The sequence below is a fragment of the Lepisosteus platostomus genome, chromosome 7 (assembly GCF_059453375.1).
Source record: "Lepisosteus platostomus isolate fLepPlt1 chromosome 7, fLepPlt1.hap1, whole genome shotgun sequence".
Lineage (NCBI taxonomy): Eukaryota > Metazoa > Chordata > Actinopteri > Semionotiformes > Lepisosteidae > Lepisosteus > Lepisosteus platostomus.
Window position 1 is genome coordinate 39,890,590 of NC_142617.1, and position 13,362 is coordinate 39,903,951.

Below are 13,362 nucleotides of genomic sequence, written 5' to 3' on the forward strand. Positions count from 1 at the left end.
TTGAATACAAATGTCATGTTTTATTGGAAATAGTGGCTTTTCCATGTAATCACCTTTTAAAATGTCAATGTAAATCGCCGATTTACAAATACAGTATGGTAATGGACATTTGGTTTAATGCAAATGTTATCAAAAGGGTGCTGTTAAAAAAAGACAGGTAACATAATATATTTTTAAAGTCCAGAGGCTCCCTGTGTATCATATTTCCTGAAGTTAGTAAAACAATGAGCTCTACAGTATTTTAAAAAAGAAAACTGCTCGTTGTAAGAAAATGATCTTAACCTCAGCTTTGTGACAGTAAATGACGGACGTTTTATACTGGACAGCTTTGAGCAGGGAGGGGAAGAACAAGGGACAGTGCACCAAGATATTTACATTTACCAAAACTACTTGTGCTCCCCCTTCAACAACTCCTTTACGTGTTACACAAATATATCCCCGTGGTCTAACACACTGCATTCTTAGTTGTAAGTGAACGCCTCAAAACAATTCATTTTTCATCTGCTCTCAGACATCCAAATACTGGAAATACCAGTTTCTAAAAGATGCTACTGATTTAAAAAAACATAAGTGGGCACATAGTATTGCACCGAGTCAATCATATGCATGTCTTAAACAGATGGGTTAAAGAAACACAACGTAGTCCTGAAAAGTGAAAACACGGGGATCTGATAACTTTTATAAGTGCTTAAAGTCAACCCAGAGGACAACCTCAGGACCAGCAGTGCTACAGGTTCCTGAGGAAGACAGAAGAAACTGAAAGGATGTTCATTCAGGACAGGAAACACTTCATTACAAACAGGGTGTAGGTATCTGGGACAAGCCACTCCCCTGGGATCCTTAAATCTGAGGTCCTGGGACTAATAGTTTAGTAGGAATTAAATGTGCATGATGGGAATTTTTCCTTTTTCTAATATTGACAAAAGGAATTCAGCCACTGCATTAACCAATTCAACTCCTCTAAAAAACACCCCCCATTGTTCTTTATCGATTCTTCAAGAACAAATCTTTCCCAAATTCTGTAACTATCGCAGTTAATACTCCTGTTTAAATTCAAATCACAAATTATTCCCACCCAATGTGGAGTACCTGACCCCGTGTGGTTTCTCCCATCTCTGCATGCAGTCCCAAGCCCTGTACCTGCACACTGCACGCAGGGGAGAATGGGGTGGGAAGACTGCTCCAGCCCCCCCACCGTCGAGACACCTGTCCTTTAACCTGTCATTGGAGGTTCAGTGCCAATCCCAGGGCCCCGCTCATCCCTCACTGACAGCACTGCACGGGTCACTGTGCCACTCGGGGCCCTGACCCACTCATCTACCCCACCCCCCCGCGCCGCTCGTCCGACTGTGCGCCACCACCTGGGGCCCTCCTGTCACTATCGAGGCGCACTGACCCCGGCTCGAACCTGTAACCAGCTCCCTGGTAAGCTTCTTTACAGGCTCGGCTACTCGGGAGTCCCTGCGGACAATTATACTTTGAGATCATTTTTAACCCCCCCCACCCTCCAGTTGCTGACCGGACGTGCTTGGAGCAGCAGCAGCCTCTCGGGCACAGTCCTGCTCAGAACCCTCTGACAATTCCACACGCACACGCCGGCGGGGGTAACGGAACCAAGGCACACGACTGCAGGCCGTACGAATAGAAGGATGAAGGTTTACGAAAGGTGAGCTGCCAGCCCTACCGCAAACCTACCTCCAGCTCCTGAATGCAGGAACTTAACTCCCTGCTGCGGTAAAACTGGAGAAGTGACACAAAGAGAAACAGAACCGAGGACTTTAACAGATAAGGCCTCATTGCGTTCGAGCCCTTTTTTTCAGTCAGTTTAAACAAATGTTTGCAGAATCCTGCCAGACACTTGATGTGCCCCAGGTAGTTATTTTCTGTTATTTACAGGGGTGATGAAGTCCTGGCTGACCACACTACAAGCTCACGGGCTCAACGACTCAAGCCCACCCAAAATCCTTGGGGACTCCTGGTGCCTGCTGGCGTCTGACATAGTCCAGATTTTGCCACTTCAAGCCGGGACATGGGGTTATTGGCTGGGGCTCCAAAGCAGCATCTTTACTGGCTGAGCCTGTTTGCGGTGCCTCTGGTTAAAGTGTTTTTTTTAAACACTGAGCATCTTTTCTCTCTCTGCGGTTACAGTCAGTTGTAGCAACATGGCAAGGATGCAACTGGGGATTGGAACAGAACAGGAAGGTTTTAAAAACAAACAAAGGCTAATAAGAGTCACGAGAGAGAGGGAGAAAAAGGGTTTCAGGTCCATCATGGGGCCCAGTCTTGCAGCAGGTGTGCAGCAAAGGATCATGGGAGGCCTCCTTGGTCTGCGCAGGGGGCACCTGGCTTTCGGGAGGACCCCCAAGACAGTCGTCGTTAACTGTCGGCACAGGCCCGTGCGAGGAGGGGGGACCGCTCGCCCCGGTGCACGTGCACGTTGACGTTGTAGTGCGTCGTGTCGTGGAGGTGGCTGCTCTGCAAAATGGCCTCGGCACGAAGCTTGATTTTCTGGACAGGGAAACGGAAACAGCAAAGTCGAGCAGGACTCCGGTCATCATCGGCAACCGATTCGTCTTTTATAATGTTTTCTTTTAGAATTTTCCTAATTCCTTACACCTACAGTATATTGCACTCAAAGTGCTTTACAGGTAATGGGGACACCCCTCCACCACCACCAGTGTGCAGCATCCACCTGGATGATGTGACGGCAGCCATAGTGCGCCAGAACGCTCACCACACACCAGTTAACAGTGGGGACGAGAACAGAGTGATGAAGCCAGTTCATAGATGGGGATTATTAGGAGGCCGTGACTGGTAAAGACCAATGGGAAATTTGGCCAGGGTTGCCAGGGTAATACCCCTACTCTTTTCAAGAAATGCCCTGGGATTTTTAATGACCACAGAGAGTCAGGACCTCGGTTTTACATCTCATCCAAAGGACGGCGCCTTTTTACAGTATAGTGTCCCCTTCACTATACTGGGGCATTAGGATCCACGCAGACTGCAGGGTGAGCGCCCCCTGCTGGCCCCACTAACACCTCTTCCAGCAGCAACCTTAGTTTTCCCAGGAGTCTCCCATCCAGGTACTGGCCAGACTCACATCTGCTTGGCTTCAGTGGGCTGCCAGTTGTGAGTTGCAGGTAACGGTAGACTGACTGATGTCTAGAGATCAGCCACTCGATAATTAGAGCCCTCCTGTGTAAAACACGCTACTGTCAGCGTTTGCATTTGGGAGATATTTCTCTTCAGTGTGGCGGCAAAGAAACCGTGTCAACACACCTTCCTGGAGACCTAAATCAGACTATCATGCACTGCACGAAGCAAGCTAATTAAGGTGACGTGGATGCCCTCTGACAATGTGGCTTAAGAGATCAGTTACTACTCTTTATTTCATACGCGGGATGTTCTATTCAGCGAAGGCTTAGGAAATTGACCTACTTTAAATCAGGATCACAGTGGAGGTGGTCCACGGCATCCAGGATATGGAGAGCTTACCTGGAAATCGCGAATGTAGGTGAGGAAGAAGCTGACGAAGGCGAAGGCCAGAGACCATTCCGAAATAGTGCTGACAATGTGAGGCGTGTAGCCCTGCAGACACAGGAACAGCACCTCGGTCAGTGAGAGCAAGCACAGGGCTGCATTCTGTATTACCTCTCCAACAAACACAGAACACAAGCCTGAGAAATACCGCCTTATTGCCATTTCCAGGGTGGCGACTAGCGAAAATCACTATTCTAATTTTCTGAATCCTGTAGGTATGGTTCCCTCACTGGAAGATAAATTGGGAAACAGCAAGAGGATGTTCTGCAAGGCCCAGCTGCAGCCCAGCCCATTCTCCTAAGCAGGCCTGCTCAGCTGAGGAGGCGATGAGTTAATGCGTGTGGCGCCTGCTCTACTGAACTGCTTGACTCGTTCAACTAGTTTTCAGCTATGTGTCGCCTATTCTTTTGACCTTGGGGGATGGGAGAGTTTCTAATGTTTTGTTCAGCGGGTGTTCAAAGAAAACTCTGGCCCGGCAGGCATGATCGAAGCAGAGCTGGAGGCTTCATTTCCCAGCATGCTCACCGTTTCCCCAGGGGTCCAGTGCAGCTTCTTGGCCACATCAATCCCCGGCAGGCTGCTGTACATGATGACCGAGGACACGAACACTGCAGAGGGGGTTAAGGGCAACTCAGCACAACAGCTCTTGCTAATCTTTCTCACCAGAGACAAAACCCACCGTTATTTCTACATCCGTTTCTCAACGGGTGAAGAATCAAACCAAAGTCAAAAGTGTTGACCTAATTTATAATAAACTAGAACTGTTATGATGGAATCAGTCATATCTGCATATATAAACTTATAAAATAACTGATTTATGGTAGCATTAGCTGATATATTATTCTTTTTTACTTTTAATTGCCTTTTTTACAGAGCATTTTTTTTACAGTTTATCAATGGCATTACTGTCCCCATTAAATAAATGCAGATTTCCTGCCTGTTATGGAACACTGTTAAAGACAAGTTTCTAATACAATCGAGGGACACCCAGGACACACACAGGCATCCCCAAAACAAAATTAAACTTTCTACCTCCAGAACAGTAACACATAAACGCAACATCCACACACAATCGATCTGCTCTGAGGATGTCCACAGATGATCTGTTGACCTGTGCTTCTGCTTTTAAAACAGGCTTAAAATAAAACTGACTTATCATTCCTGTGTAGTTCAAATGGAGTTTCTATTTAATACTGGGGTTTGTGAAAAGGAACCCTTCCTCAGATCAACCTACCAGCAAGCACCTTGAGATCTTTTTTACATTTTTAAATGGCTGAAAGCCAGAGAAGGTGCTCTGAGCAGTGCAGAACTTCTAAAACTGCCTCTGTGCTGTCTGATGAAGTATTCCACAGTAAAGTAAACCAGTATACAAAGACATGCAGTATATCACACAGCTGCAGCTGTGTACTCTGAAACACAAGATAAGATGGGAAGTGCTACAAACACTGACTGAAAGATACTATTCATAGAACAACTGCCTCCAATCCCAATATTCTGAAGCCAAATTAGGCTGAAGATTCAGCTATTCTTTAGTACGCAAAGGAACCAGTAATAGGTTTATTCCATGCTGCAAAAAAGAAGAGAGAAAACACAACGTTTCGGCCGTGGAGTCTTTTTCAGGTGTGAAGAAGGCTCCATGGCCAAAACGTTGTGTTTTCTCTCTTCTTTTTTTCAGCATGGAATAAACCTATTACTTGTTCCTTTGCAGCCTACGTGTGCTGACGCAGCTACCCACCTGAACTATTCTTTAGTACTGTTGAGAAAAATAACACATTCAGCCAAAATCCAGATTATGTATCCATGGTACCCTGGTACACTAAAATAAAATGCCTGCTTACAGAGACAATAAAGCTGTATATTAAACAATACACAACACCCAGCACACAGTAGAGCAGTCACAAATATCTAAATGTGGTTAATCAGCCTTATAGAGGGCTTGGCAGAGACAATCCTGAATGAGTCTATGTTACTGAAGTGTTGTGTGAAAAACTGAAAATATCCCTTTGTGTTCTAGGATAACACAGGACTCTGAAAATATACACAAAGGCCTAGACCTAGAAACCCCAACTGGACTGATAAAGGTGTTATTACTAAGGAATAAGACAGAAACTGTGAATATACTTAAATAAGATAAGTCTTCAAGGTCTGTTCCTTCATCCCCATCACATGACCCATCACATGACCTAATATATCTGTCTTGTGGTTGCTCAACATGTCTTCCTAAATACTGCAGCTCTTGCGCATTCCACTTAACAAACTGTCAACACCACACACATGCAGTCCAGAGATTTCATGACCTCACACCTGAATGCTTTCCACAGCTCACCATCATGCTTTAACTCCTGCTTAGTCAGGCGAGAGATGGGTTCAGCTGCAGATGCCATATTGATCTGTTCAGAAATCCTCCATACCAGTTGAGTCATTGTGAGCATCACAACTGGAGCATTTTACACACCATTTAAACACCGCTGAAAGGATACTGCACACGATGCTGACTCCGCACCAGACACCCACGAGCAGCCGGATCCAGAAGGTTTCCTTGCCGTTTATGTGGGGCTGCATCATGTAGGACAAGACGGTCTGGCACAGGATGTAAATGGTTCCGATCCCAAAGGTCAGCACAGCTCCCACCCAGTGCATGGAGATCACACTGGTTTTCTGCAGGGTGGAGAGCACACCTTCAGAGAAACCCGACACCAGGTCCCTCAGACCCCCTTGTCTCTTTCCACTCCTTCAATTCTGGCACCCCCCCTTTCAAAAAACACGCTCACTTATTGGTCAGTTTTTTCACCATTCACGTTTTCCAGCTGGCTCAAGGTCGCAGTACACTATACACTATACTGCAACTCAGATTCAGAAAAAATTCTCTCTGTGTTTTATTTTCTAACTCCCTTTAAGAGATAATCAACAGTCTTCATGAGATCCCAATTACTGAAAATCATTAATTGCCAGTTGGGGGGTGGGGGGGTTCAGGATGCTTTCCTTACTATCTTTATTAAAAATGATGTTAAACAGTGAACTTCTGATTATTTTTCTGAACGGCCTTATGTTATACACAGGGGATGTCATGTGATTAAACGTGAACACTGGTCCATTCAATCAATCAGCCCAGCTGAATGAAAATTAAAGTTCTTGACAGAGCTGATACAGCTGCGATAAAACACCAGGCACAAAAGGCAACGATATCAAGAGACACTCTGAATTAACAGACACAGTCCCAAAGAACCACATGGGCTTCCTGTCCCTGATTGCATCAATGAGTTGCTCCTTTAAGAGGAGTTAACGTGCTTTTCAGATTTCTTCAACAAGAAGCAAAGATCTCGATCATTTCAGGCTGCCTATAAACCTGCAGGCAGGACTGTGACTCCTTTATGGCCAGGGTTGCTCAGCCCCTGATCTCCAGCTACAGCTGGAAATTGTGCCTAAATGCCCTGGAAAATGATAATTTGTCCATACCGTCTTTACTGCAGCCTCACCTGGAAGTTGGCCACAATACACATGCCGAAGGAGCTGATGATACCCAGCGCCAGGCCTGCCTTGTTCCACTTCTGGACACGAACCTCATTCCTGTTCAGCTCCTCCACCTGTTTGTACCTCACGTACATAGTGGCCACGCCTGGGAGGACAGCAGCAGGGGAGTTAGCGCAGTTAGATTCCTGGTACTTTTATGTCTTAATTCTCTAGCTACCGGTACTGTACGTCAGTACTGCTCTCTGCCACCATTGTGTGCCATGCCTTGGAAAATCATTTTTGGGGAAAAATAAATCAAATGTATTATGCTGCTCATCATAAGCTCTACTACAGAAACTCAAAACGCTGAAAGCAGCAAAAAGTACTTTAGTGGTATAGTTTTCATCTGTAAGTTATGTACAAAACACAAACAAATATCCCACTGGGCATCATTAGCAGTATTTAAAGTACTGTATGCAGTACGTCTTGATGCTGTTGTAAAGGATATTAGAATGTGTCTGGGACTTGAAATCAGTGCTCCCTCAGTCATCATAATGTCAAATGAAAGGGCTGAGGTGTTTTCACAGCTAGTCTTAAGTGTTAATTGACTTTATAATAGTATTGTAAAGTCAATGTAGTTCTAGCATTTATAATTGAGGAACAGAGCTGGGTCTGTTCTGCCTTAATGGCAGAATTAAGGGGATGTTGTGTAATTGAAAAAACAAACGTGAAGACAGAGTCCTGTTTCATATGATATTCCAGTCTTCAGAGGCAAAGAGATATTTATTACATAAATGCAATGGTATAACAGCTGATATTTAGTCAAAATACAAGACAATTATAAATGAACAGTACCTAAAAAAGATGAAATGTTGAGCATGAGCCCAAAGACGCATCTCTCCGGAACGACAGTTCCCGTGTCACTGGGGGGAAACACAGTGGTCAGTCACGAGCACACACTGGGGGCTCTCCAGCACTGACGAAGGCAGATGCTACACCATCACCCTAAACAGCTGAAAGCCGAGCTCGCTTTCTTCCTTGACAACAGTGAACATTCCAGAAAGCCTGTTAGCTGTTGCCCAATGCTGTGGTTAGTTGCCTCATTGCTCAAATACATGTGATGGCCCAGAATTTCCCTTAAGCCTGGAATTCAAGGCATTCGGATTTGATGCGTCTTTTAGTTTCAGGCTTTATCAGCACTGGAAATTTTTGAGCCGTCTGTTCAAGTAAGGCTCAAGCACTGTGGGGAGCACAAAAAGGAACTGATCTTGCATCAGCAGTATGGGCCAAGGGGTTACGATGAACACATATGTTGGAAATTCCTGTTTCTCAAGAGTAACACAGTTCTCTCCAAAAACATGGCAGAGACGGCAGCAATGCGAGTTATCACAGTGCCATCTTGTGGCCACTTCTCAGTGCTTCACTCATCTACTGTACTCGGGCAGCCCCGAGGGGCAGTGGTCAGCATTGCTGCCTCACGGAGCTGGGGCCCTGGGTTCAATTTCAGACCTGCGGTGCTATCTGTGTGGAGTTTGTATGTTCTCCCCAGGTTTCTGTGGGTTTCCTCCGTGTGCTCTCGCTACCTCTGACAAAACATACTGGTGCGTTAATAGGCTTGTGGGAAAACTGGCCCTGCCGTGAGTGTGCGTGTTTAGCTCACGAGCCTGGGGAGGGTAGGGGCAGGAGTGATCGCTCACCCCAGTGACTCACAGCACTTAGCTCGGCAGCCCCTCCGTTCACCATGAGACCCATGATCTCCCACCACGTCTCCAATACAAACAAGCAACACAATAACATAAGCAAGTAACAATAAACATCCAAACTAACTTCTTATTTGTTTTTTTAGCTGATGCTGTTATATAAAGGGACTTACGTTTGCACCCATTTATACAGCTGGGAATTTCTCTGGAGCAATTTAGGTGAACAAACTTGCTCAAGGGTACCACAGCAGCGTCTCACCTGGGATTTGAAGCAGCAACCTCCCACTGAACCCAGACCACTGTGCAACACCGCTGCCCCTAAAACCTAGCATATGCCAGACCCGTGTAAGAACATGTCTCCTGCTGGCTGGTGATGATCTGTGTCTGTCTGAAAGTGGAATGTGATCCCTCACCAACTCTTTGCGAGTCTGTTACTAAAAAACTCACAGAACAGAAAGTATCTCAGCACTCCCTGGCTTCTGAAATATGTCCCACTCAATCGGGGAAAAAAAAAACTCTTCTTTGTTCCCGGCAGGCTCTTGGGAAGTGCTTGACAGTACTCATTTCAAAACCACCACCTTTCTGTCTGTTGTAAAGGATTTTGAAAGAGCAAGAGAGGCAAGATAAACTCAATCAACACAGAGCACAGTGGAATGATGAAAAGAAATCAGACGTGATTGCTTATCTCTTGCAATCAGTCTGCTTCCCAGAGAAATTAGTTTCACTCAACCCTCCTAGTTCACAAAGTGCTTTAAAGAAAAATGCGATTGTGTGACTGCTCTGTTGAAGAAAAAGAGAAAAAATAAATGCCCGTTGACTTCAACTAAATAAACTAACGGTGCTATAACATACTTATTCATAACAAGCCTTGTAAAAATGCCTATTTTAGTTTAAAATACAGAAAAATTGACATCTCCATAGCTTGTCAGCAAAAATGTATAAAAACTTAAGTCCCGACCAATGTGTTAAATCAGTCATCAGAAACCCCAAAAGGCTCAGACAGGATCATAACCTGGATGGGTGCCAGTCCAACTTCGCATTGAGCCAGACAGCCAAGCCACATCCCGATTCACGTAACAGAAAACCTTAGGTATTAATGAATGTGGAAAAGCAATGGGTTTTTCCGAGTTGTGGTACTGAAAGAAACAAATGAAGTTTATATTCGCCAGATTCACTGAGACGTTCAAACAGAAATATCACACACCTCTGCTTCACAAGTATCAAATGTGAGAAGATGATGAGTGAACTTTGTCTGCTCATGAGCCAACCACAAAAACGTGTTAAACACATCTCATGCTAAATTCATACATCTTTTGTTTGACACCTGTGTCGTAACAATGATAACATATATTTTTTAGAAAGAAGAAATGCAGAATGTGACAGTACTTTCCATAGATCAAACTTGCCCTTCTAGATAAGCCTGTCTGCAAGTGTGATGTTTGTCAGGCAGGCATACATGATCCCCTCTTTCCCATTTAAAACAGCAACCCTTGACTTGTGTTTCTGATTCAGCTGTTGAAACACATCGTGAGCGTGGCCTTTCGTATGCAAGTGCGGGGTTTGAAATAAAAAAATAAAACTACTTTAATACAAGTTAAAGTAATGTTCAAGACACCAAGAAATGTTCTTTTGTAAAACACTTGAACTATAAGGAAATAAAAAGGAACTAAGGGAAATAAAATAAGTTAATCTAAATCCTGTTTTCAACAGTGTTGAAATACCAACAGGCAAGCGAGACGGCAGCCAAGTTTACTGAAAGACTGAGGAAATCTTCCTCTTTCTACATCTTGATATGGTTCTGGCACCAGACTCAAAGACAGGCTATCCCCTTGGTCTATGCTAACATTCAGCCTGTAATGCAACAAGTAATAGGTTTATTCCATGCTGAAAAGAGAAGAGAGAAAATAACGTTTCGGCTGCGAAGCCTTCTTCAGGTGACCCAGCTACCCACCTGAACTACTTCAGCCTGTAATGATCATTAAACAACCGTATAAATTAAAATATGAATGCTGGGAAATGACTCGGTGCCAGATTCTCAGCTACACACACATCATCTAGCTTCCAGGAACTCTGAGCCACACAAAATCTGCTTCTGCAAACTTCTAGGCAAGTTAAATTTAACCAGCAGAAGAGAAACTGAGGGCTCCCCTCCTGTCGAAGGCCAGCCCGAAGCGGTTCTTACCTGATGTAGGGTACCAGGGGATCCACATGCTGCAGGAGGACAGCCGTGATGTAGGACAGGATGAAGGCGGCGGAGGTCCAGAGCACGAGCACGACAGGGAGGGCACTCAGGCCCTGCTGGAACCACAACATGGCCACACCAGCCCCAGCTCAGAGGACGCACGTCAGGGAGACACCATGGGCCAGGCCTGGGGCTGTGGGGAGAGGCACGCCGAAAGTTGAGGCTGATACAGGACAGGGCACCGCGAGATCAAAGTCCTCCCCACTCGGGGAGAGGAAAAAAACCCCACACGCATGCACGCACAGCCACAGAGACGCAGGATCGACACTCCACTCCACCTCGCCCAGCTAGGGCTGGATGACAGCGCCGATGTCACGGTCAGGGTGTTCGAATCACAGACTAGCAGGCCCGCCTGCTGCTCTTCTTGTGACTTTCCTCAAATGCCTGACAAGCTCCCTGGAAGTCAGCTGACTCCTGAGCCCCAGTTCACTTTCATTTCTGCTTTTTTTTTTTGTTGGGGTGAAAATAAATAAAGAGCTATGTAAATAACTGGCGCTACAGCATTCCGGACTGTTTCTCCACATGTACTGAAACACACACACACACACACACACACACACACACACACGGCAGGAAATGGTTCTGTTCTGTCATATGATACCACATTAACCCTCATGTGGAAATCCTTGAATTACTCGTAGCATCAAGAAAGAGATAAAACATCAGCTCTGCTGCCTTTTGCCCTTAATAACAAGAACAGCAATAACCCACTCCTCACAATATTAAATGTCAAAGTGAACTGTGCTGTCCAGAAAACAGGCATGCTAAAACTGGTAACCCTCATATACTGTATGTGAAATACATCTGATCCGTTTTTTAATATATTACAATATGATTGTGTTGCCATTGCACAAGCCACTCACAAAAACGTCACTCGCTCACTCAATAGCTCCATGACAAAAATTAAAACACTTTTTAAAAGCTCATTAAAAAATATAACGACAAAAATGAGATCGTTTAGAGCTCGAACTATATCTTTTGTCTTTATAGCTAGATTTTAATTCACTATGTATGATTCAGATGTTTAGCAAGGGTGCAGCCGGTAGTATACTTCAATTTTAGAGATAAAGGTCCAGTTGTCAACCCTAGTCAGACTGATCAATTTACTGCTCTTCCTGTGGTGCAGTCAGTCTGCTCACTATAGCGAACCATGCCCAAAAACTACTTATGACAAGGAGCTCCTATCTAAAGATGTGACCCAGCGCTTTACAAAAAGAATCTGACAGGGTAAAGGACGATTCCGACAGGAAAGTTCATAGTTTTAGTCTAATTATGGAAAACAATTAGACTACAGTAAACGAACACTGATTAGTCCTCGTGATCAGTTAAGCTAAATGGGACAAACTAAAGCGCTTATTGTTAAATTAACAAATCCAATTGAAATTAAAAATAATTTAATTACACAATTGAATCTACAGATTTGTGACGATACAATTCAAGCCCAAATACAGTAATTAAAAGCTAACAATCCAACGAAAATATAAGCAGTGATGTATACAAGAATTCAACCGCTCGACGGTTCCACTTTGAGTTTACAATTACATAATCGCTATGTATTGTAAGATTGTAAGTGTAGCCTTTTGGCACAATATTACCAATTCAGTCGTACAGTTCTCTTTCATTTTCGCAATCATATAATTGAAAGTACAATACATTGTCTATCATTGCGCGAGATTATATCTATATTTTTCGAACTTCCTGTACGTCCTTTGTACTGATGCAGTCGAGAAGAGATTACTTGATCGCTTCCCAAACCTGTGCATCTTCGTGGCGTGATCACACAGGCGAGTTTTACACTAGCTCCACAGAAGTCGGTGGTTGTAAACAGCAACAGGTGTTGGGAAAGGTCTATATAGGCTTTTTCGCTTGGGGGGCATTAAAGAAATCACGCTCCGTACACGGCTAGAAAGTTGTTTATAAAAGGTGTAATAGTTAATAGGCTGCGTCAGACGCAGATATACTATAACGCCCCTTTACCAGTTTTACAGCCGATACAAAAGCAAAAGTATGTTGATTTAATTAATCCATAGCATCAAAGTGCCTGTTCTGGAAAAATAAAGGAACTGTTCACGGCTACATACTGTAAGTAACCAAACTCACCTTCCTCTCTCCTCGTCATAGCATGTTAAAACATCCTCCTCAATGTGTAAATTGCGGACAAGTTATAGTTTCAACAAGCCAGTGTTTCAAAGACTAATTACACTGTATGATGTCCGTGCACTGAATCAAAATCATGCAGTTTCTTTACTCCTCTGTTTTATTTTACCAGGGTCCTGAGCTCTTAGGCTATACTGAGGCAAGCGGCAACAGTTCCGTCCAAAATCACAATCTTGACGGCTTAAACTGTTGGCCAGGAAGCGACTTGCTTCTCACACGTTCAAGCATTAAAGTGATATCACAGAAACAATATCCTGCAGGCAAAGGGCAGAA

The 13,362-nt window shown here is 44.4% G+C and overlaps 2 protein-coding genes across 3 annotated transcripts in view; one reads left to right on the top strand and one right to left on the bottom strand.

Annotated features, from left to right (window-relative positions):
- Positions 1 to 13,325, bottom strand: dram2b (DNA-damage regulated autophagy modulator 2b). The gene is made up of 8 exons (XM_088640271.1): positions 13,033 to 13,325; positions 10,873 to 11,065; positions 7,846 to 7,913; positions 7,017 to 7,156; positions 6,021 to 6,198; positions 4,066 to 4,148; positions 3,496 to 3,588; positions 1 to 2,508 (listed from the first exon to the last, which is right to left on the bottom strand). Exons 2-8 carry the CDS (start codon positions 11,001 to 11,003, stop codon positions 2,377 to 2,379), a joined length of 825 nt encoding a protein of 274 aa, XP_088496397.1. The 5' UTR covers positions 11,004 to 11,065; positions 13,033 to 13,325; the 3' UTR covers positions 1 to 2,376.
- The window catches only part of sycp3 (synaptonemal complex protein 3), a 7,581-nt gene continuing 7,023 nt past the window's right edge, over positions 12,805 to 13,362 (top strand). The window contains exon 1 of one of the 2 annotated variants that reach the window (XM_088640274.1): positions 12,805 to 13,014. The gene's annotated coding sequence lies outside the window, so the exon portion shown is untranslated. The remainder of the gene's footprint in view (positions 13,015 to 13,362) is intronic. The other variant, XM_088640272.1, reaches the window with a different exon arrangement.